General features: G+C 31.8%; 1 protein-coding gene across 1 annotated transcript in view; it reads left to right on the top strand.

Moving 5' to 3' along the window:
• LOC114327734 (sodium/potassium/calcium exchanger 3) overlaps nt 1-23,758 on the top strand; it is a gene marked incomplete in the record, with an annotated part of 139,661 nt that extends 115,903 nt beyond the window's left edge. Inside the window, 2 exon segments of the mRNA XM_050657506.1 lie at nt 1,548-1,764; nt 23,555-23,758. Of these exon segments, the coding sequence (XP_050513463.1) occupies nt 1,548-1,764; nt 23,555-23,672 (335 nt within the window).
• Between the last annotated feature and the right edge of the window lie 963 nt (nt 23,759-24,721).

Raw genomic sequence — 24,721 nt, 5'->3', positions numbered from 1 at the left:
CACCTAAATAAAAGCGGGTATAACTTTGTTGCATAGATCAAATTCTTCTACATATTTCACAACCTCGGTCCCTTGCTTTGAAGTCGTTGTTTAATCACGAATAATCATAAATAAAATAGGTACCCTTCAAAACACAGAGTGGGTCTCTAGTAAACTTTCAAGCTTCTTTAAATCACTTAGTACCTTCTTAGTTTGACAAGAGCAGTGGGTTTCTTATTGTCTCAAATTGCCTCATAATATTCAGCTTATAATATTGTTAGTTCTTCTTCTAATCTGTATAGTTCTTCTCCAAATTCCTTATCTCGACTCATCAGGTCGGTTCGTTAAAAATATGACACCTGTTTATAGCAATGTTTATCTTAAAGATCTTATATCAACGTATGTCATCACTAACCATTATTCATTAAAAAAATCATTTATATATTATTTATCACACAAAAACTATTTATTCAGGTTCATATTATACAAAATTTAACACAAAATCGATGAAAATGTACCTATATACTCAATAAATATCAACAATAAAAACGACTGTATAATAAAAATTCAATAATACTATACATATTCGACAAAAATTCAATAAAAATTCAATAAGAGCATATGCAAAAGTTAGACAAAAATATTCAAAATCGGTTCATATCTCAAAATTCGATAGAATTTTTTGGAAATTTTGATATTTCATAAAATATTCAAAAATAACCGTACTAAAAATCGAAATCGGGTAGAGATTTTTCAAATAAATTTAATAAAATTCAAAAAAACTCTTGCTATTGTGTTCTAATGTTCAAATATTCAATGTTCAATAATAATATAAAAAAACGAGGGAAGCAATTTTAATAAAGATAGACTAAATTTCTTACTTATATTTTAACACTACTTGTGTCTTTTTCACTCTGTTCCTGTTCGGTTCCTGGGTCCTGGTCCATTTTTCGCCGCTTTTTCCAATTTGTTGTTACCATCTTACCTCACAAAAGCTTATTTCGCAAAGGTCGCCATGTAAGGAAATGTGTGATGTTAATGCCTTCTAAGTCCAAATTAATTAAAACTCTCTTTCTTGGTTCAGATGCATTATATTTACAATCAACTCCATCAATAACTAACCATAACAACGTGTTTACATAAAACAGTAACGATCTACCTTACATTAACTAAATACTGAGTAAAATAATAATATCTATATCATGGGACATTCACTTTTATATAGAATAAACTATTTCAATATCACGCGCGGCCTAGGTCATGGGCGATCGACTATATTATTTACTTTGGTACAAACATCTTTTTGTACATGGTAACATTATAATACTATACTTTAATTAATCCAAAAAGAAGATATTTCTACTATTTCTTTATACATATTAAGTTTTAAACTTTAATTACATTTTTAATAACAGCTTAAAAGAACTTCCACAAACAATAATTTTCAAATGTAAAGAGATAGAGTTTTCGGTGGCACCTAAAGTTGTTGATAATGTGTGATAATAATTAATAGTTAACGATAATTGGGTCATTGGTTTTCAAAGCTCTAAGAACCTATTATATTTCAGGACATGCAACAATGGGATTAAGCAGTTCAATTGGATCTAACACTTTTGACATATTGTTATGTTTGGGAGTACCTTGGTTGATAAAAGCTGCATTTTATCCAAAAATACCAGGCTCACACTTGGTAGAAATTCATTCTGAAGGTATTAATATTTGTACAGGGGCACTATTGTCTACACTTGTCTTGTTCTATGCATCTCTCTCCTTTAACAAGTTTAGGTAAGTCAATAATTTTTTTTCTAAACTAAATCTGAACTAATTTTGGCAATTTTTAAATTGAGTAGTTAGACTAATTATGGTGGAAATTAATTTAGTGTTTAAAAATACTATTTACCAAACTACTTACTTTTTAAACTCACATTGTATTTTGTCTCCTTATATATATATAAAAATTAAAAAAACACAAGAAATAGCAGAGGAATTTAGAACAAAGGAAAAATACAAGAGAGTAGAATATGCAGAAGAAAAAAAAGAGAGGCTTTGAAAAAACAAGTAGGTACAAAAAATCCTATAACACAACAACAGACACGAAAGCAGAAAATTCTATAAAATAATAAAAGAAAGCACACAGTCATTTAGACCAAAAATGACAATATGCAAAGATAAGGACGGAGTACTACTAACAGAGAAACAAAAAATTATAATGAGATATGAAGAATACTTCGAGGAAAACCTAAATGCAGACAATGGAAATGATCCAAACGAGACAATATATTATACGGCGGAGCAGTACATTGAAAATCCTAGTTATGAAGAAGTAGTTTAAATACTTAATAAAGAAACAAAAAACAGTAAAGCGCCAGGAACGGACGGAGTTTCGGCAGAATTGTTGAAATATGGAAGATCCGAACTCTGGGGAAGAGTCTATTACCTGATACAGTTGGTATGGACCAAGGAGCAAACGGCGGAGGAATGTCAGAATTACAGACTAATTAAATTGCTAAATGTAATATACAAAATCCTTTTTGGCATTATCTACAATAGATTGTCAGAATGCTTCAAAAATATAATTGGTGATTACCAAAATGGATTCAGACCAAATTGAGCCACTACAGTCAACATATTCATACTAAGAACAATACAAGAAGAAGCTTATGAATACGACATAGAACCATATAATATGTATATAGACTTTAATCAAGCTTTTGATAGTGTGAAAAGAGAGTAAATGCTAGAAGATCTCTGCAATCTGAGTATACCAAAAAAATATATCAGCCTCATAAAAATGACGTTGCAGGATTCAAAAGCCGCAGTTAGAGTACATGGAGAACTGTCTCCTCTGTTTGACATCAACATGGGGGTGAGACAGGGAGACGCACTTTCAGCCATGCTGTTCAATAGGGTGGGCCGAAAAAATATTTTTTTATCCGATCGAAACGGGGTAGGTTTTAAAAGTTGCATTTGGGGTCCTAAAAGAAAACTGCAAAATATTTTTGCTGAAAAAAATATCTTCAGTCTGCGCATTTGACTTAAAATTTCAGTTTTTTTGGTAAAAAGTAACTTTTTGGAAATAATTTTGTACACATTAAGAAATGAGATAGAATGACCGGGTAGCGTTATGTATGTTTGTTAACACTAATAAAATAACCCCAAACAGTTTCATTTGTCTTATGCAACATCTTCAGTGTGCGCAAGTACCAGCATTTTGAGTGAAAATTTAATATTTATACCGGTTGCCTTTTTAAAGGGATTAGTCGTAGATATATTTGAAAGATCAAAAATAGTTGCGTTCAAGTTAGGTAAATTACATTAAAACAATATAGAATTGAAATGTCAGATAAACAAATTAGTTTGTTGGAACTGGTTTGTGTTGGATATGATGGATGTCCAACTAACACAGGCAAAAGTAATGGTGTTATAGGAATACTGGAAACTAAACTAGACAAACCTTTACAATGGGTGGTGTGTCAGTTACACACCAATGAACTTCCACTGAGACATCTTTTTGAATTTTTAGATGGTCAAACATCTGGCCCTCATGGCTTAGCGGTTCAATTGGCAAAGCGTTAGCTGACTGCCACAAACAAACTCCAACTAAGTTTGAACCGATAATGAGCCCAGTTGAAGTGCTGTTTCCAGATTTATACAAAGTAGATTTGAGTATGGATCAGAAATATTTATACGACATATGCAAAATAGTTACTAAAGGAGAATCACCACCAGGATCTGGGGATAGAAGTCCTGGAAAGTTGAATCATGCACGGTGGGTGACAACTGCCAATCGTGTACTCCGATTGTACATTGCATCTAGTTCACCATCAGATCAGTTGAAAGATTTAGCCAAATATGTTGCCTTAGTTTATGCTCCAAGCTGGTTCACTATCAAATGCAATCACAAACTGAAGGATGGTTCAAGCAGCCTTTGGAAAATGCTGGACTTTTCATCATATATGTTACACGAACAAAAGAAAGTGATTCATAAGTGCATTCAAAATAATGCATACTTCGCACACCCCACAAATATGCTTGTGGCAATGCTCTTCGATGACAGGGGACACATTCGTCAGCTTGCGATCAGACGAATATTAAAAGCCAGAAGAAAAAACGACAGAGAAAAAGTTCGACTTTTTGAAATTCCTAAAATAAATTTTTCTGCCAAAGAATATATAGATTTAATTGAATGGCAGTTTATGGATGTAACTGAGCCCCCTGTTACCATGCATCTATCAGAAGAGGACCTCAACAGAATATTGGTTGACAGCGTGTCAGATATTCTTGCAGAAGGTGTGCTGGGAAAATTAGGTGTGCTGGGAAAATTACCGACACATACTTAAGCTGTCGAAAGAGCAGTAAAAGAAGTCACACGATCAGCACTACAAGTGTGCGATGAAAAGAAAAGGATGAAATAATCAGAACTAGACTGACAGAACAATACGGCCTAAGTTTGACTCTAAGAAAGAGTTCAAAGCCTAAGCAAAAAGAACAACGTGCTGTCATGGTTGGGTGGAAGGGTGGGACTCGACAAGCAACCACCTCCTCGTGGTGAGTCCTGGGTAGTTCATTGTGAACTAGCGAAGAGTTGCATAAATGATGATATATTTTCGTCGATAAATGTACAGAAAAAAGCTGACTGCAAACTTTTCAAAACAACTAGACTTCAAATATTAGAAAACGTAAAATCACGTAAATTGGTGGTTCTTGCGCACACTGAAGATGTTGCATAAGACAAATGAAACTGTTTGGGGTTATTCTATTAGTGTTAACAAACATATATAACGCTACCCGGTCATTCTAGCTCATTTCTTAATGTGTACAAAATTATTTCCAAAAAGTTACTTTTTACCAAAAAAACTGAAATTTTAAGTCAAATGCGCAGACTGAAGATATTTTTTTTCAGCAAACATATTTTGCAGTTTTCTTTTAGGACCCAAAATGCAACTTTTAAAACCTACCCCGTTTCAATCGGATAAAAAAATATTTTTTCGGCCCACCCTACTGTTCAACCTAGTTCTTGAGGCAGTCATCAGAAAAACCAATGTAACCGGCAATATAAATACCAAAACAGTACAAATTACTGCAGATGCAGACGATGTCGCCATTATTAGTAGAAGCAAAACACGACTAATGGAAACTGGGCATATCTGGGCACAGAAATCAATCAGAAGAATTCCGTAAGTAGCGAAATTAATGCAAGTATTTCCAGTGAAAATTGTACATACTATGCTAATAAAAGATTGATGACATCGAAATTATTAGACAAAAAAAAAACTAAAATGACCATCTACATAACCTTGATTAGACCCGTAGTAACCTATGGTTGTGAAACCTGGGTAATGACGAAAAAAGATGAAGCCCAACTCAGGACATTCGATAGAAAGATACTGAGAAAAGTATATGGCCCGGTGCAAGAGGAAGACTGCACACGGAGAACCAGGAGAAACGACGAGGTTAATGAACTGAATGAAGTGTATGCTATTGTAAGATTTGTGAAAAGTCAAAGACTGTCATGGCTGGGGCATGGTCAGCGACAGGAAGACACAAAAACGACAAAGGAAGGCCCAGGACGAGATGGTTGGATGACGCGGAAGACGACCTGAAAACCATGAATTTAAGACAATGGCGGAGAGGGGAACAAGAGAGATCTGAATGGAAGGACACAACCAGACAGGCAAAGACCCATCCAGGGTTATTATGCCAAAAGAAGAAGAAGAAGAAGAAGAGGAAGAAGAAGAAGAAAAAGAAGAAGAAGAAGAAGAAGAAGAAGAAGAAGAATATGTATGAAAATAGATTATCTTACTAGCTACTACTTGTCACCGTTGGTCCCTACTTAACTTTTTTTTTTAATCTTACACCAGCACAAAAATATTGCTTTCAGCGATTTAATGTATTGCTGTATCGCTATGTTGAGTGCTAAAGACTACCAAAAAGTTTGATTTATTCAGAAAACTGAATAAAATTAGAGGTATTATATAAATATGGAATAAGTACACAAAAATTTCATTTCCTTTTAAACAGTTTGTATTTTAGTAAGCTATTGATTATGTATTTTAGAAAGGAACTACAACGTTAATAGTCCTGTCGCCAGTGGGGGTACAACGGCCTCCTTAATTCAGATGGACTTACCCAAGCTTTTTTATCTATTTTGACCCGTAGAACACGAATTTTTTGGGTAACAGTCGATCCGGATGTCGATAAGATTGTTATAAACAAAGAACTTGAGGAATCACATAACAGCAATTTTTCACAAAACAAAACATTTTTTTGTATTTTTTGGGTCATACTAACCAAAAAATGTTTTTACAAGTTTTTTCGTAGGATGCATAGTTTTCGACATAAACGCGGTTGAACTTTCAAAAAATCGAAAAATTGCAATTTTTGAACCCTAATAACTTTTGATTGAAAAATAAAATAGCAATTCTGCTTACCGCATTTGAAACTTCAAGTCAAATTCTATCGGTTTTGATTACTTTCATTGCTAAAAATTAATTTTTTTATTGTTAAACAAAGCTATAAACACATAGTGATTGAATGATATTTTCAATGCATTTCTCATTTGAAATCGAACGAGTAGGCGCGCATACATACAATTTCTACGTAGATTACGTACATTAAAACGCATGCATTGGGCACGGGAAACACTATGTGATTATGGCTTTGTTTAACAAATAAAAACTTAATTTTTAGCAATGCAAATAATCAAAACCAATAGAATTTGACTTAAACTTTCAAATGCAGTAAGCAGAATTGCTATTTTATTTTTTAAACAAAAGTTATTCGGGTTCAAAAATTGCACTTTTTCGATTTTTTGAAAGTTTAACCGCGTTTATCTCGAAAACCATGCATCCTACGTCCTACGAAAGAACTTGTATGACCATTTTTTGTAGAGAATCACCCAAAAAATACAAAAAAATGTTTTGTTTTGCGAAAAATCGCTCTTATGTGATTCCTCAAGTTCTTTGTTTATAACAATCTTATCGATATCGGGATCGACTGTTACCAAAAAAATTCGTGTTCTACGGGCCAAAATACATAAAACAACTTGGGTAAGTCCATCTGAATTAAGGAGGCCGTTGTACCTCCCCTGGCGACAGGACTCTAACGGGGTTTTATTGTTTCGTAGTCAATAGACCTTTAAATATAAAAAACCGCGGAGTTCTACCGTTTAAAGGGGTGCGTTTTTGAGAAAGCGGTGAATTAGTTCCTAGGCACAGGGCGAATTAGGGTGAGTTATATGCACTTTTGGTACAAACACATCTACAGGAAAATTGTTCCAGGTTAAATTTACTATCAAATTATCACATTTTAAATTCCAAAATATTTTTTTTTACAAAAATATATTCAAAAGAAAAGAAAAAGGAAGAAACGAAAATATATTCGCACAGGGCGAATTAGGGTGAGTTCTATGCACTTTTGGTACAAACACATCTACAAGAAAATTGTTCCAGGTTAAGTTTACTATCAAAGTATCACATTTTAAATTCCAAAATATTTTTTTACAAAAATATATTCAAAAGAAAAGCAAAAAACACGAAAGAAGGCAATTTTGTTTTTTGCCCCATAACTTCTTTCCACAAGGATAAAAGTATGGTATTACTACAGTGAAAAATAACTACCTTCCTTCCTCTATAAAATGACGTTAGACAAAAGTCTCTAGGATTTATAGTTTCCGAAAAAGGATTTTATCTACTCTAGGTCATATTATGTATAAGTTTTTAGTTTGTGAAAACTGCCATTATAGATAGCAGTGCGTGAGGGGTTTAAAGTGTGCGTGAAGTAACAATGTATTTTAAATGGGATTTACTTTTTCGCACACTTTCAATGGGTTTTTAGGCACACTTTCATATAATCAAATATCCCTAACTTTCGCCTTGTCATGGTGATGACAATATGAGCAATGACTTACAACAAAATTTTTGACAGTTTTGTGGTTTGAAAGTAGTTAAGGTTTTTAAATGTCAAAGTTCTAAAAATTGTAGAATAGAAATGAATTCCAGTGACGAAGAGTTACAGTATTTTTATTTGTTCATCATAGATAAAATATTGTATGAAACTGTGCGTGAAGTACTTTTTTCGAATTTACGCGATGTATAGCACTCGCTTCGTTGTCGCTCCTACTTTAAAAATCGCGTGCGTTCGCAGAAAGCATACTTCACGAACTGTTTCATAAATAACTTTCAATTTGTTCTTAAACTTTTTTCTAACCATTTCTAGGTATATGCAGTGGTACATTTAAAGAGAAGTGAGTTACCTTTGAAATGGTTTACTGTAGTAAGCCGTACGATTAGAGCAAGATATGATTTTTCAAAATTTTATACTTTTAATGATTTTTGATATTTCTTATGATTATTGTATTAATTTCTCATTATGCCTTTTTTTCTTATACATTTATTTATATACATTGTACAAAAAAAAAAGAAAGCTTATTTTCTGTACTTTAAAATGGTGTATTACAAAAAGTTCTATGACTATTTTTTAACAAGATATGCCTTTTCAAAGTGTCACATATACACATGCAATAGGTCCCACTAAGTTGGAACCATATGGAAATTTTTTTTATTATTAACCTTATGAAAAAAGTTTTTCCCTATAGATTGCTCTACATAGTCTAAAACCTAAGATGCAATCCTAAGATACAAAAATTTTATCAATAGTGTACGAGGTATGTTAAAAAATATGAATTTTGCTTAGGAGTAAAGTAACTTTATATTTCACAATATAGAAAAGTGTTATTAAGAAAAGGTATTTGGAATTAAAAATGATGTTATTATATGCAATTATGTTCTTCTAATTGAAAAAAATTAAAAATTTTAAAATTACTTTAGAATTATATAGAATTTTTTGCAATACACTATTTTAAAGTAAAGAAAATAAACTTTTTTTATTCCATAATGTATATACCTAAATGTACAAGAAAAAAGGCATAATAAGAAATTAAAAAAATAATCATAAGAAATATCAAAAATCATTAAATATATATAAAACCTTGAAAAAGCACAACTTTCTTAAAAATAGTCGTACAGCCTTATACAATCGACCATTTCAAAGGTAATTGATTCCTCTTTGTAAGAAATGTACTATCTCATGTACCTAGAAATGCGTAGAAAAAAGATAAAGAACTATGTTTGCGAAATAATGGGGAAAATGGCCCAAAAATGATGTGAGGGGCGAATTTAGAAAAATCATATTTCGGAAACCATAAATCCCAGAGACCTCTACTAAACGTCATTTTAAAGAGAAAGTGTTTTCATGTTTTTTTCTTGCTTCTTTTTTGAACATATTTTTGTAAAAAAGTATTATTTTTGACTTTATAATGTGATATTTTGATAATAAATTTAACCTGGAACAATTTTTCTGTAGACGGCTTTGTACCAACAGTGCATAGAACTCACCCTAACTCACCCTGTGCCTAGGGACTAATTCACCCCTTTCTCAAAAACGCACCAATTTAAATGGTATCGGTATGGTATAGAGCATGGTGACGCACCCACTCCGCGGTTTTTTCAAATTTAGAGATCCATTGACCATATGAGACAATAAAATCCCGTTAACATTGTAGTTCCTTTTAGCTCTCTTATTTTGAACATAATCAATAGCCTAGAGGTGAGAAAAATAAAAACTGACTTACTCACAATTATAAGTTTCCGGTAAGTCAACTAAATGCTACATATACAAAATTGCCAGAATTAAAGTACTATCAGGTGAAAATTATTATAAATTATACCTACACTATACAGAAAAGTGAGTTTTATATCATATGGAACGCCTTAATTATCTCAAAAGCGGCGTAATTTGAAAATGATTACCACATTTATTAAAAAAAATTAAAACAAACTATAAAATCAATATTTTCCATGGATGCTATACAATGTGCAAGTTCTCTCACTACTTACATACATTCAAATCGAAAAATTTCTCACGCAGTGAGAAAAGTTAGCCATTGCAGTAAGAAATAATTTTTCTCACTCATTCTCCGCCGGTTTTCCATACATAAATATGATATCCGTTCTGGTAACATGCACAATACAAACACAATAATTCATGTTGTCAAACAAAATGTGTTAAAACAAAACTTACCGGGAATTATCTTGTACCTCGCTTGATTTTCAACAAACTTCTGCGGTCGTGAGAAATATGTCTTTTTTCTCACTTGTACAATATACTATCTTCGGCCCTAGTAGACATTATTTTAGAGTCTCTGGATCACTGGGAATAAGAAAGATCTTTTGTAATTTCTCTCAAAAGTTTCATTTTAAATCTAAAAAAAAACGAAAAAGGATGATTTTCAAGGCTCAAAAATACAAGTACAACATAATTTTTGATATTAAGAAGTGCCTATATTTAAGTTCAAACTGCTTCATTGATAATCAAAAAACAATGTTTTAGAATAAACATTGCCAATAAGTATTATGGAGTGCTGATAGAACAAGGTTTGAACTTGAATATATGTAGGCACTTTGTACCTAATTTTACAAATTATATTTGTTACCTACTTTTTTTTTTTAGTCTTTTATAAGCAGAAAATGGTTTATAACTCGAAACGATCAACTTTAGAGAAAAATTATAAAAGACCTTTTTTGTTCACGATGATTCAAAGAACTTAAAATAATGTCTGCTTCGGCCGAAAAAATTGATATTTATAATTTCTTATATATTTACCATTTTATATAATATAATTTATATTTATAATATTTATAACACACATTTAGGAGGACGGAGAAGTACAGAAAGTTGGAAAGTATTAAAATCGCTACGACAGGAAAAGAAAAGAGATATAATATCAGCAATCACACCGGATCAATGGGACGAATATTTTGAAAAACTCCTAAATGAGGACAGAGCGGAATTTTTAAATAACAGTGATACCAGCAATGTAAATATCTTAGCCTCACCATTACGGGTAACAACAAAAGAAGTAGAAGAAGTATGTAAGTTCTTAAAAAATAACAAAGCACCAGGACCAGGGAACATACCAGCTGAACTAATAAAATATGGCACAACAAAATTATATGAAAACCTGGCTAAACTCTTTCAAAGATGCATCAACGGAGCGGAAATCCCAGAAGAATGGAAGACATCATGGATATCCACCATACATAAAAAAGGCAGACGGGATCAATGTGACAACTACAGAGGCATCGCTGTAACGAACTCGATCAGCCGAATATACGGAAAACTGATTAAAAATAAAATCGAAAACGAATATAAAGATATAGAAGCTGAAGAACAGGCAGGATTCAGGGCAGGGAGATCAACGGTTGACCATCTGTTTTGTATTACACAGATTATTGAGAAGAAACTGGCCGTCAACCAGGAGGTGCATCTGTTATATGTGGACTTAAGAAAAGCGTATGATAGCATCCCACAAAACAAACTATGGGAAGCATTAGAGAAAACCAATATAAGCGCAAATTTAATAACAGCGACGAAACAATTGTATACCAAAACTGCATCAAGGGTGAAAGTTGGAAGCAGGCTATCGAGAGGATTCCAAATTAGCAAAGGCCTAAAACAAGGGTGCTGCCTTTCACCGACATTATTTAAGATCTACCTCGAACAAACTCTAAAACTTTGGAAACGCAAATGCAAAAACATGGGATTACCGATCAGCAACAATACAATATACACTTTGTCATTTGCAGACGACCAACTTGTACTAGCGCAAGACTACGATGATATAGAATATATGACAAGGAAATTAATAGAGGAGTACAAAAAAGGTGGTTTGGAAATAAACATAAAGAAGACCGAATATATGTGTATCGGTGGGACACAGCAGGACCTTACACTGGGGAATGGCGAAATTATTAAACATTGCGACGCATATAAATACCTTGGTATGACCATCACACAAGAAGGAAGCGTAGACCGGACGATAGAAGAAAGAAACAACCAGGGAAGAAAAGCAATTACCCTTCTTAATAGCATCCTCTGGGACCAGTCAATATCAAACAACAACAAACATAGAATATACAATACAATTGTTAAGAGTATAATCACTTACAGCAGTGAAGTATGGCAAATAAAAGAAAGATACAAGAGAAAACTTGAAGCAACAGAAATGGATTTCTGGAGGCGCTCAGCAGGAAAATCAAGATTAGAAAGGGTAACCAACAACAGAATTAGGGAAATAATGAATGTGAAACACACAATAGTAGATGACATTAGTACCAAACAGCTTAGATGGTATGGACACGTACAAAGAATGTCCGAAGAACGACTCCCGAAACAAATCCTAACGTGGACCCCTCATGGTAGACGAAAAAGAGGAAGACCCCGCCTGAGTTGGAGAGAAGGCATAAATCGAGAAATGAGAGAAAGAGAATTGGATGAAGACCTTTGGATGGACCGAAGTGAATGGCGACTAGGCATCGGAAGACGTAGGAGAACGTTTTAAAACCGATATATATATATATATATATATATATATATATATATATATATATATATATATATATATATATATATTTATAATATATTTATAATTTTTTAATAACTCCGAATATATTTATTTATAATATATTTATAATTTTTTAATAACTCATTTTCAATAACTCCGAAATTACGGAATTTAAGTATAGGCAAAATGAAAATATATAGAGTACTCCATTTGAAATAAGTCATTTCATTAGATTTCCAGAAAAACGCAAGATCTGACAACAACGTAAATACCACCATAATATCGGCCGCATCACGAGACCCTTAAAAACTAAAACCTATAAAAACCGTGCAAGCCGTTTCTAAAATATTTGAAGTGTACCATACATAAAACTCACTCTGTATGCTGTTAAGAAATATTTTTATACTTTAATTATTATTAGATAAAAGTTGAAAGATTTTTTCAAAATAATAACATCATGACTAGGGAGCGGATTTATATGCGATCAATTTTGATGAAATATTCGCATATATATGCAGTAAAAAATTACGAAATATGCGCAAGATATGCACAAAAATTCAAAAATGCGCATTTCGAGAAACCACAAATTTTCTGTTCTATTCTATTCTAGGGGGTTCTTTTACAGGGGGCGGCAATCTTATTTATTATCTTTCAAATAAAATCGTTATTTTTTATACAATGCAATTTATTCACATTTTTTACAAAAACTGATACCAATAGTTACCTATTTAAAATAAAACAACAATATCACTATACAGGGTGTCCAGAAACTCTACCCACAAACGAAGACAGGAGATTCCTCATATAAATTTAAGAGATTTTAACCCAATTCTTTAAAAAAAAAAAATAAAACGGGATAATACCCGAAGGTTGGCTGTATACCATCTAGTTAAATAAAATTAACATGAAGTAAAACTCCCTAGTGTAGTTGGTATATTTAATAAAAATTATAAAAATTTTTAAAAATCCAAACGGATTACGTTCAAAACGTTTTCGGACTTATCAGTCCATCATCAGTGAACCTAAAAGTAAGTAATCTCACTTAGTAAAATTGAAAAGGGTGAAATTTTGAATGTTAAAAATTGAAAAGTGTGGTTACGATTACTTACTCTCTGTCCTTGCTAAATAGCCACAATGCCAAACACTGGTCAAGATGTATGTTCTAACTACATGGTGAAATCTGATCTACAATTTGGCTTACATTGGATGCCAACGGATTAGTACTAGGAACATGATGCTCTACTCCATTAATTAAGAGATTTTTTTATATAATTAGGTCTACATTGAACTACGTTTAGTCTGTCAATGATTTAGAAGGAAGTTGTAATACTTCAAATGTCAGTAACATTGACATCCAGGAAAGGGAATTTTTAAGGTATTAACCAAGGTCAAGATCCAATGTGGTTACGGAACTTTAAGTTTAAGACTGTGTTGGAATTTTAATTTTTAATATTAGAATTTAAAATTTACTATTTTTATAAAAATATTACAACCATTACCATAAACTTGACTATAAAATTAAATTTGATCGAACTTATTGTCATAATATGGTAATGAAAACAAAATGTAGGATAGAATTATTGGTTAATGAAAGTTAATAATTTTTTTGGCCTAAAATAGCCTTGTGGGTGAAAGTTAAAACGTTGAAGTGATACAACCGTTGTTTAGTGTGTATAGAAATATAAATTTGTTAACTGTAATGTTGGTTGTATAAGTCTAGTAAGATATTGATTCTGTATGAAATTAACCAATTAAAAAAATTTTTTTGGTGAGAATTGGGGTAACTGATATAAGATTGTTAAGTGAAAAATATAAATAATTGACGGGATGTGAAAATGTGTTAGTTATAGTCAAAAATATAGGAAGTATTATAACATTATGCATATAAAAGAAAATGAAATTATTTGATTGTTAAATTAAAACTAAGTTGATAAAATGTGTAAATGAACAAAAGATTCAAAAGAAGTGCGTCAACCGGATGCACAAGACACAAACTGTATTTGGAAAATAATTAAAAGTTAAAAATAGTAAAATAAGAATAAAGTTGTAAAGTTAGAGATTAGAGTGGCTAGAAAGATAGATGCAACATATTAAAATTTTTGAATTTTTAAGAAAAAATGTTTTTTAAAAAAGAAGAAAAATGAAAAATAAAAGAAAAAGAAAGAGAAAAATAAACTAAAAAGGAAAAAGGACCTGTATGAAAAAGGAAGAATTAAATGAATAGCGTAGTAAAACATTTTGAAAAGATCAAGGAACGAAGTAAAGACCCAAGCGGCGAATAGACAAATAGATAAGGTCAATGATTTATGAAGGGAAAAGTAGGGTGAGAAAATGGCAAAGGGTGAATTAGTTGTGTTGGTGTTACTGGGGGTTGTAGAGTAAATGATTAGTATGAAAGGAGATTTTGGAAATAGAAGGAAGTGAAGTATGAAAAAGAATGAAAAAGAAGGTTAAGTTAAAGGTTTTATGGGTGAGGTCAGGAAAGTTGCTAAGAGTGAAGGATAAATTGAAAAAACAAGGAATTTAGGAAAAAAGTTGATGGTGAATGGGAGTAAAATTGCGATTAAGGGAGGTTTGTCTATTCACACAATTGGGACTGGACCTCAAGTCTCGGATAATCTCCAAATCCTCATACAAGTCCAATCGGAGTGTGTTTTTCTGCTGTATATTGTGCACCAACTGGACACCCTCAGGAATCTTAAGGTCATGTCTATTGACTTTAAGGTGATGTGAGAAGGAGGAAGTAGTATTTCTCTTACTATGTTCTAGGGATCTGGTGGCAAGAGATCTACAAGTTCTACCGATGTAGGTAGCATCACAATCTGAGCAAGAGAGTTTATATACACCACTACGGTTCATGTAGTTGATTGGATCCTTAGTATTGGTCAAACTCTTGTTAAGGGTGTTATTAACTTTAAAAGAAATTTTTATATTATCACAGGAGTTGGTAATAATGCATTTAACTCTTTCAGATAGATTAGGGTTATGGAAAGGCAATGAAGCATAAATCGGAGTTGTTGTAGATGAAGTAGAAGAAAAAGCTGACTGTTGAAGTAATCTGAGCTCTCTTTTATGTTGGAGTTTATTGATGATATCAGGGTCAAAACCATTGTTTATAGCAATCTGTTTAATGATGTTTAATTCTTTGTTAAATTCTGTTGATGAAAGAGGAATAGAATTTAATCTGTGGATAAAACTACGGAATGAAGAAAGTTTGTGGGAAAGAGGATGATTAGATGATGAATGAATTACCTGATCTGTTTGAGTAGGTTTACGGTAGATCCCAAAGCTGAAATGGTCATCTAGTCTGGTGATAGAAAGGTCTAAGAAATTAATGGAGTTAGAAGTTTCTAGTTCCATAGTGAAAGTGATTTTTAGATGAATTTGATTTATTTTATGAAGTAAATTCTGTGCTGAGTTGGAATCGCCTGAGATCAGAAGTAAACAATCATCTACAAAACGGAACCAGTGTAAAATCTCAGTATTTTTTATGATATAATTGGATTCTAAATGATCCATAAAAACATCAGCTAGGAACGGGGATAAGCAACTACCCATTGCTAGACCATCAGGTTGTTGGTAAAAGTTGTTATTGAAAACAAAGTAATCTTGAGATAGACAAATTTTGAGAATGTTTATGATAGACGAAGTGGTATTAGGGGTGATAGAGTTATTTAAAAGAAGTGAGTTAACCAGACTAATAGATTCATGTTTGGGTACTGAGGTAAATAAATTGCTAACATCAAAGGAAAGCATAGTAATATTCGGATTAAGATTAATAAGTTGAAGTTCTTCAACTAATTGGCGAGAATTCAAAACTGTAAATTGGGGAGTGAAGTTTATGAAGTTCTTGATAATTTTTAGAATGAATTTAGATAAAATAGAAACTGGGGTGTTTATAAAACTGACGACGGGACGGATAGGAATGTCAACTTTGTGGATCTTTGGTAAACCGTATAACCTAGGGATCAATGGATTAGATGGAATTTTATTGTATGGTGCTTCATGTTCAGAGAAGAAATCAGAATATTGTTTTAAATTATTTTTCAATTTTGAAACAAAAGATTTAGATGGATCAACAGGAAGAAGGGTAAAATTATTGGTGTCAAGAAAGGAAGTGACTTTATCAATGTATAGTTGTTGTTCTAAAATAACAAGACAGTTGCCCTTATCTGCTTTACTAAAAACAAGTTGATGGTTTTTAATCTTATTTTTTATTGACTTTAAGGTGGATAAAAGAGAATTGGTTTTTTTAAGAGAAAAATTGGGAAATGTAGAAGTTGAAGAAATGTTGTTACTGTGGGCTGGATTAGGTGTAAGAGAAGAAGACGATGATGAATTGTTGTAATTAATAGAATGGTTATTGTTAGAAAGTTTATTTTTGAATTTATTGATGGTTTGGATACAAGAATTTCTGATAGAAGTTTTTTGTGTAAGAGAAATGGAAAGATTTTGAATGACTGTATCGGTCTCAATAGAAAGACTCTCAAGATCTTTGACAGACAAATTGGTGGGAATGGAGTGTTTGAGGCCGAGATTCAATAGTTTTAATTCATCATCGGAAAATTGAACTTTGGAAAGATTTTTGATTCTTGGATGGAATCGAAAATTGGAGAACTTATTCTTGTTTAAAGTTTTTTGTTGATCAGATCTAATCTTATTGTTAACCAAACGTTGTAATTTATTATTGACTGTATTGAATTTAACTGTGCGAGAGTGATCAACCTTATCCTGAATGTCTGAGATTAAAAAATTGATGTTAATATAACCTAAAGTATCAAGTAGAGAATCATATGTTACCTTAAGTTTACAATTGATGTAATTAAGGTTACTGTAGTGCTTACAAATTTCTTTCCTCAAAATTTTATTCTGAATGGAGATCCTGGTATTGGGATGTACATTATTGGATGTCTTAACTCTACAAAAGGTTGGAAAAACTTTATTGTGTAAACATCTTGAGATGAACCATATGTCCAGTTGAACATTGCTCCGCTGTGTGGCTAGTCGCAAGTACTCTAAAGCCAAATTGACCATACTGTCATATACAGCCAACCTTCGGGTATTATCCCGTTTTATTTTTGTATATGACAGTATGGTCAATTTGGCTTTAGAGTACTTGCGACTAGCCACACAGCGGAGCAATGTTCAACTGGACATATGGTTCATCTCAAGATGTTTACACAATAAAGTTTTTCCAACCTTTTGTAGAGTTAAGACATCCAATAATGTACATCCCAATACCAGGATCTCCATTCAGAATAAAATTTTGAGGAAAGAAATTTGTAAGCACTACAGTAAGCTTAATTACATCAATTGTAAACTTAAGGTAACATATGATTCTCTACTTGATACTTTAGGTTATATTAACATCAATTTTTTAATGTCAGACATTCAGGATAAGGTTGATCACTCTCGCACAGTTAAATTCAATACAGTCAATAATAAATTACATCGTTTGGTTAACAATAAGATTAGATCTGATCAACAAAAAACTTTAAACAAGAATAAGTTCTCCAATTTTCGATTCCATCCAAGAATCAAAAATCTTTCCAAAGTTCAATTTTCCGATGATGAATTAAAACTATTGAATCTCGGCCTCAAACACTCCATTCCCACCAATTTATCTGTCAAAGATCTTGAGAGTCTTTCTATTGAGACCGATACAGTCATTCAAAATCTTTCCATTTCTCTTACACAAAAAACTTCTATCAGAAATTCTTGTATCCAAACCATCAATAAATTCAAAAATAAACTTTCTAACAATAACCATTCTATTAATTACAACAATTCATCATCGTCTTCTTCTCTTACACCTAATCCAGCCCACAGTAACAACATTTCTTCAACTTCTACATTTCCCAATTTTTCTCTTAAAAAAACCAATTCTCTTTTATCCACCTTAAAGTCAATAAAAAATAAGATTAAAAACCATCAACTTGTTTTTAGTAACGCAGATAAGGGCAACTGTCTTGTTATTTTAGAACAACAACTATACATTGATAAAGTCACTTCCTTTCTTGACACCAATAATTTTACCCTTCTTCCTGTTGATCCATCTAAATCTTTTGTTTCAAAATTGAAAAATAATTTAAAACAATATTCTGATTTCTTCTCTGAACATGAAGCACCATACAATAAAATTCCATCTAATCCATTGATCCCTAGGTTATACGGTTTACCAAAGATCCACAAAGTTGACATTCCTACCCGTCCCGTCGTCAGTTTTATAAACACCCCAGTTTCTATTTTATCTAAATTCATTCTAAAAATTATCAAGAACTTCATAAACTTCACTCCCCAATTTACAGTTTTGAATTCTCGCCAATTAGTTGAAAAACTTCAACTTATTAATCTTAATCCGAATATTACTATGCTTTCCTTTGATGTTGGCAATTTATTTACCTCAGTACCCAAACATGAATCTATTAGTCTGGTTAACTCACTTCTTTTAAATAACTCTATCACCCCTAATACCACTTCGTCTATCATAAACATTCTCAAAATTTGTCTATCTCAAGATTACTTTGTTTTCAATAACAACTTTTACCAACAACCTGATGGTCTAGCAATGGGTAGTTGCTTATCCCCGTTCCTAGCTGATGTTTTTATGGATCATTTAGAATCCAACTATATCATAAAAAATACTGAGATTTTACACTGGTTCCGTTTTGTAGATGATTGTTTACTTCTGATCTCAGGCGATTCCAACTCAGCACAGAATTTACTTCATAAAATAAATCAAATTCATCCAAAAATCACTTTCACTATGGAACTAGAAACTTCTAACTCCATTAATTTCTTAGACCTTTCTATCACCAGACTAGATGACCATTTCAGCTTTGGGATCTACCGTAAACCTACTCAAACAGATAAGGTAATTCATTCATCATCTAATCATCCTCTTTCCCACAAACTTTCTTCATTCCGTAGTTTTATCCACAGATTAAATTCTATTCCTCTTTCATCAACAGAATTTAACAAAGAATTAAACATCATTAAACAGATTGCTATAAACAATGGTTATGACCCTGATATCATCAATAAACTCCAACATAAAAGAGAGCTCAGATTACTTCAACAGTCAGCTTTTTCTTCTACTTCATCTACAACAACTCCGATTTATGCTTCATTGCCTTTCCATAACCCTAATCTATCTGAAAGAGTTAAATACATTATTACCAACTCCTGTGATAATATAAAAATTTCTTTTAAAGTTAATAACACCCTTAACAAGAGTTTGACCAATACTAAGGATCCAATCAACTACATGAACCGTAGTGGTGTATATAAACTCTCTTGCTCAGATTGTGATGCTACCTACATCGGTAGAACTTGTAGATCTCTTGCCACCAGATCCCTAGAACATAGTAAGAGAGATACTACTTCCTCCTTCTCACATCACCTTAAAGTCAATAGACATGAACTTAAGATTCCTGAGGGTGTCCAGTTGGTGCACAATATACAGCAGAAAAACACACTCCGATTGGACTTGTATGAGGATTTGGAGATTATCCGAGACTTGAGGTCCAGTCCCAATTGTGTGAATAGACAAACCTCCCTTAATCGCAATTTTACTCCCATTCACCGTCAACTTTTTTCCTAAATTCCTTGTTTTTTCAATTTATCCTTCACTCTTAGCAACTTTCCTGACCTCACCCATAAAACCTTTAACTTAACCTTCTTTTTCATTCTTTTTCATACTTCACTTCCTTCTATTTCCAAAATCTCCTTTCATACTAATCATTTACTCTACAACCCCCAGTAACACCAACACAACTAATTCACCCTTTGCCATTTTCTCACCCTACTTTTCCCTTCATAAATCATTGACCTTATCTATTTGTCTATTCGCCGCTTGGGTCTTTACTTCGTTCCTTGATCTTTTCAAAATGTTTTACTACGCTATTCATTTAATTCTTCCTTTTTCATACAGGTCCTTTTTCCTTTTTAGTTTATTTTTCTCTTTCTTTTTCTTTTATTTTTCATTTTTCTTCTTTTTTAAAAAACATTTTTTCTTAAAAATTCAAAAATTTTAATATGTTGCATCTATCTTTCTAGCCACTCTAATCTCTAACTTTACAACTTTATTCTTATTTTACTATTTTTAACTTTTAATTATTTTCCAAATACAGTTTGTGTCTTGTGCATCCGGTTGACGCACTTCTTTTGAATCTTTTGTTCATTTACACATTTTATCAACTTAGTTTTAATTTAACAATCAAATAATTTCATTTTCTTTTATATGCATAATGTTATAATACTTCCTATATTTTTGACTATAACTAACACATTTTCACATCCCGTCAATTATTTATATTTTTCACTTAACAATCTTATATCAGTTACCCCAATTCTCACCAAAAAAATTTTTTTAATTGGTTAATTTCATACAGAATCAATATCTTACTAGACTTATACAACCAACATTACAGTTAACAAATTTATATTTCTATACACACTAAACAACGGTTGTATCACTTCAACGTTTTAACTTTCACCCACAAGGCTATTTTAGGCCAAAAAAATTATTAACTTTCATTAACCAATAATTCTATCCTACATTTTGTTTTCATTACCATATTATGACAATAAGTTCGATCAAATTTAATTTTATAGTCAAGTTTATGGTAATGGTTGTAATATTTTTATAAAAATAGTAAATTTTAAATTCTAATATTAAAAATTAAAATTCCAACACAGTCTTAAACTTAAAGTTCCGTAACCACATTGGATCTTGACCTTGGTTAATACCTTAAAAATTCCCTTTCCTGGATGTCAATGTTACTGACATTTGAAGTATTACAACTTCCTTCTAAATCATTGACAGACTAAACGTAGTTCAATGTAGACCTAATTATATAAAAAAATCTCTTAATTAATGGAGTAGAGCATCATGTTCCTAGTACTAATCCGTTGGCATCCAATGTAAGCCAAATTGTAGATCAGATTTCACCATGTAGTTAGAACATACATCTTGACCAGTGTTTGGCATTGTGGCTATTTAGCAAGGACAGAGAGTAAGTAATCGTAACCACACTTTTCAATTTTTAACATTCAAAATTTCACCCTTTTCAATTTTACTAAGTGAGATTACTTACTTTTAGGTTCACTGATGATGGACTGATAAGTCCGAAAACGTTTTGAACGTAATCCGTTTGGATTTTTAAAAATTTTTATAATTTTTATTAAATATACCAACTACACTAGGGAGTTTTACTTCATGTTAATTTTATCCAATTCTTTTAGTCCGAAAATGCTTCCTAAGGGAGCTAGAGCTCTTTGAAGATGGCGTCTTGTAATTAGTTTTTCTTAAATAACTCCAGAACGCGTTTATTTAGAAAAATGAAAATTAGTACGCATATTTATCTTCCAGAGATAAATCGATCACAATTATTGTGAACTTCTAGTACCAGTCATAGGCGTCCCTTTTGGGTAGGGCAACGGTTATTTTATAGCATAACTTTTATGTCCTTAACTTTGAAGCATTTTTGACACTGGATTATTAAATCATGAGGTATAATAGTACTAAAAGGTACTCTTGCTTTAAGTCGGTAAAACACACCGTTTTCTAGAAAAATCGATTTGAAAATTTTTCGTTATTGAATTTCCAAAAAAAAATTTCAAAAAAAAACCATTTAGAAAAGCGAGAACTGGTACGTTTATTTATATTCCAGAGATAAATCGATTTCATTAATTGCGAATTTCTAGTACCGGTCATAGGCGTCCGTTTTGGGTAGGTCAAAGGTTATTTTGTCGCATAACTTTGTTGTCTTTAATTTTTAAGAATTTTTGACTTTAGATTATTAAATTATGAGGTATTCTAGTACTAAAAGTTACTCTTGATATAAATTGGTAAATTGCACCGTGATTTTTATTTTTTTTTTCAATTTTTTTTCAAATTAAAAAAACGAAAAATTTTCAAATCGATTTTTCTAGAAAACGGTGTGTCCTACCGACTTAAATCAAGAGTACCTCTTAGTACTAGAATATCTTACAATATAATAATCTAGTATCAAAAATGCTTAAAAGATAAAGACAAAAAAAAAGTTATGCGATAAAATAACCGTTGCCCTACCTAAAACGGACGCCTATGACCGGTGCTAGAAGTTCACAATAAATGTAATCGATTTATCTCTGGAAGATAAATATGCGTAGCAATTTTCATTTTTCTAAATAGAAGTGTTCTGGAGGTATTTAAGAAAAACTAATTACAAGACGCCATCTTCAAAGAGCTCTAGCTCCCTTAGGAAGCATTTTCGGACTAGATGAATTGGGTTAAAATGACTTAAAATTACATGAGGAATCTTCTATCTTCGTTTGTCGGTAGAGTTTCTGGACACCCTGTATATATCTTCGATTATAATTCACTACAATGTGTTTTTCCAAATTTTTCACGAGGAAACATTTTCTTTGATCAGATAAAATATTTTTATAACTTGAAAAACTCCTTTCAATATCAACAGAAGTAATTGGGGCGCATTAAAATAACTTGTTAAAGACGAAAATTCTGCACCAAAATCAATTTCAAAATTTCCATTAAAAACTTCGTATATATGTCCTCCAAAGTTTTAAAGTCGTTTAAAGACGGGATCTGATCTAAAGCATGAATATTTCAATTTCCGTTAGAAAATCGTAAATCTATGGTTAAATGTGTAAATTCTCTTAACAATAGGGGATTTAAAGAATCACCAGAATTATAGGTACCTACTAAATTGGGATACAAATTGTACTAAATATAATAAAAGTAAAGAAAATTCGGATTTCCCGGTAAACCATCCTTCATCATTTTAACATCCTACAATCATTTTATAACGGCGTTCTATAAGCACTATAAGTACTTTGTGTAAAGATCAGCTATTTTCTAAGAAAAAATGAGAAGGCAATGAATGAACCGTCTCTCTTCAGGTAGTTCTCGAATTAATAGATACGACAGCCTGTGCGGGGAAATATTTTGTGTCGAGTTAAAAAATTAAATTTTTTTTTGACTTAAATGTTTTTAAATATGCATAAAATATGCATGTTTCTTTAAAAATATACAAAATTTAGTAAAGTGTTCAAATATGCGAAATATGCATGCAATATGCATTTAGCATAAAATCCGCTCCCTAATCATGACCTATTTTCCTTTAATGCATGAATTAGATGAGTATTAATTTAAAAATTACTTTTCAGACTCGATTGGAAGGTTGGGCTAACATGTTTATTGATCTACATGGCATTCATAGTGGTAGCGTGTCTGGTGGAACTGAACGTCTTCTTCGTGGTCAACATACCCACCTGCGATCAGTGATATTTACTATTTATTGTTATTTTTAATGTTACGTCTATTTTATTAATAATATTACAGCTGTTTTTTTAATAAAACTATTAATTTTGTATTGCTTTATTAATCCTTTTGTAACTTGAGTAATTCATCTTATTTTGCCTCTTGCTCTAGCTTAGCTCTAAAAGGAAATTTCATCTAATAGGACAGATTAATAAACAATGAAATATTTCAGAATATTTTGTTACGTATATTGGGTATTTTAAAATAATCAGAAAAATATAAAAATAATATATTATACAAAACAGGTAATTCCATATTTAAATTATTATCACAGTAAAAAAACTAAAATTAAATAGCACCAACGTTTCCCAATCTTATATTAATTACGTACAAATATATCTTAATTATGTATCTTATATTAAATACAGGTATAATGACCTACAAATTTTCATCATCAGTACCACGTGCTGCAGCCGACTCGACCTTTCCAAGATATTTATCTGAACTATTCTGCTCTGGTCTTTGCTTGTATTTCTCAACAACGATCTTGTTACTCCGTGTTACTCCGTCTATCCACCTCAGCTTTGGTCTGTCCCGTCTTCTTATTGCAACGGCCGCGCTGTTTGAATTTTTTTTTTCATGTTCGGTTTCGAGTTTCGGGGTTCAGACTAGATGTCCTACCTACTGCAGATGATTTTGATTGATTATAGTTAAAGACCGGATTATAAGCATTTTGATTTTTTTTGCTTTTTTGCTTATAATTAGGATTTTTAGTAAAAATGCTTCTTTTAAAGATATGTTGCTTATCTTTGTTTATTTTACTTCGTATTATAAACTATAGTAAAATTTCATGTTACTTCCTGTCTTAAGCAAAAGTTTATAACGTATACAGAGCTATAAAACTCTAATAATTCATTTCTAATAATTCAAAAAAGAATTTTAATCCCTTTAGCAGATAAACGGGAAAACAGTCCAAAACGGGACAGCCCAAATTTATTATACAGTGCGTCCATAAAGTAACGCATAAATTCATTATTTCGTAAACCGGAGATATTAAGGAAAAATCCCAAAAC

The sequence above is a fragment of the Diabrotica virgifera genome, chromosome 1 (genome assembly GCF_917563875.1).
Source record: "Diabrotica virgifera virgifera chromosome 1, PGI_DIABVI_V3a".
Classification (NCBI taxonomy): domain Eukaryota; kingdom Metazoa; phylum Arthropoda; class Insecta; order Coleoptera; family Chrysomelidae; genus Diabrotica; species Diabrotica virgifera.
This window is presented reverse-complemented; position numbering and strand designations above follow the sequence as displayed.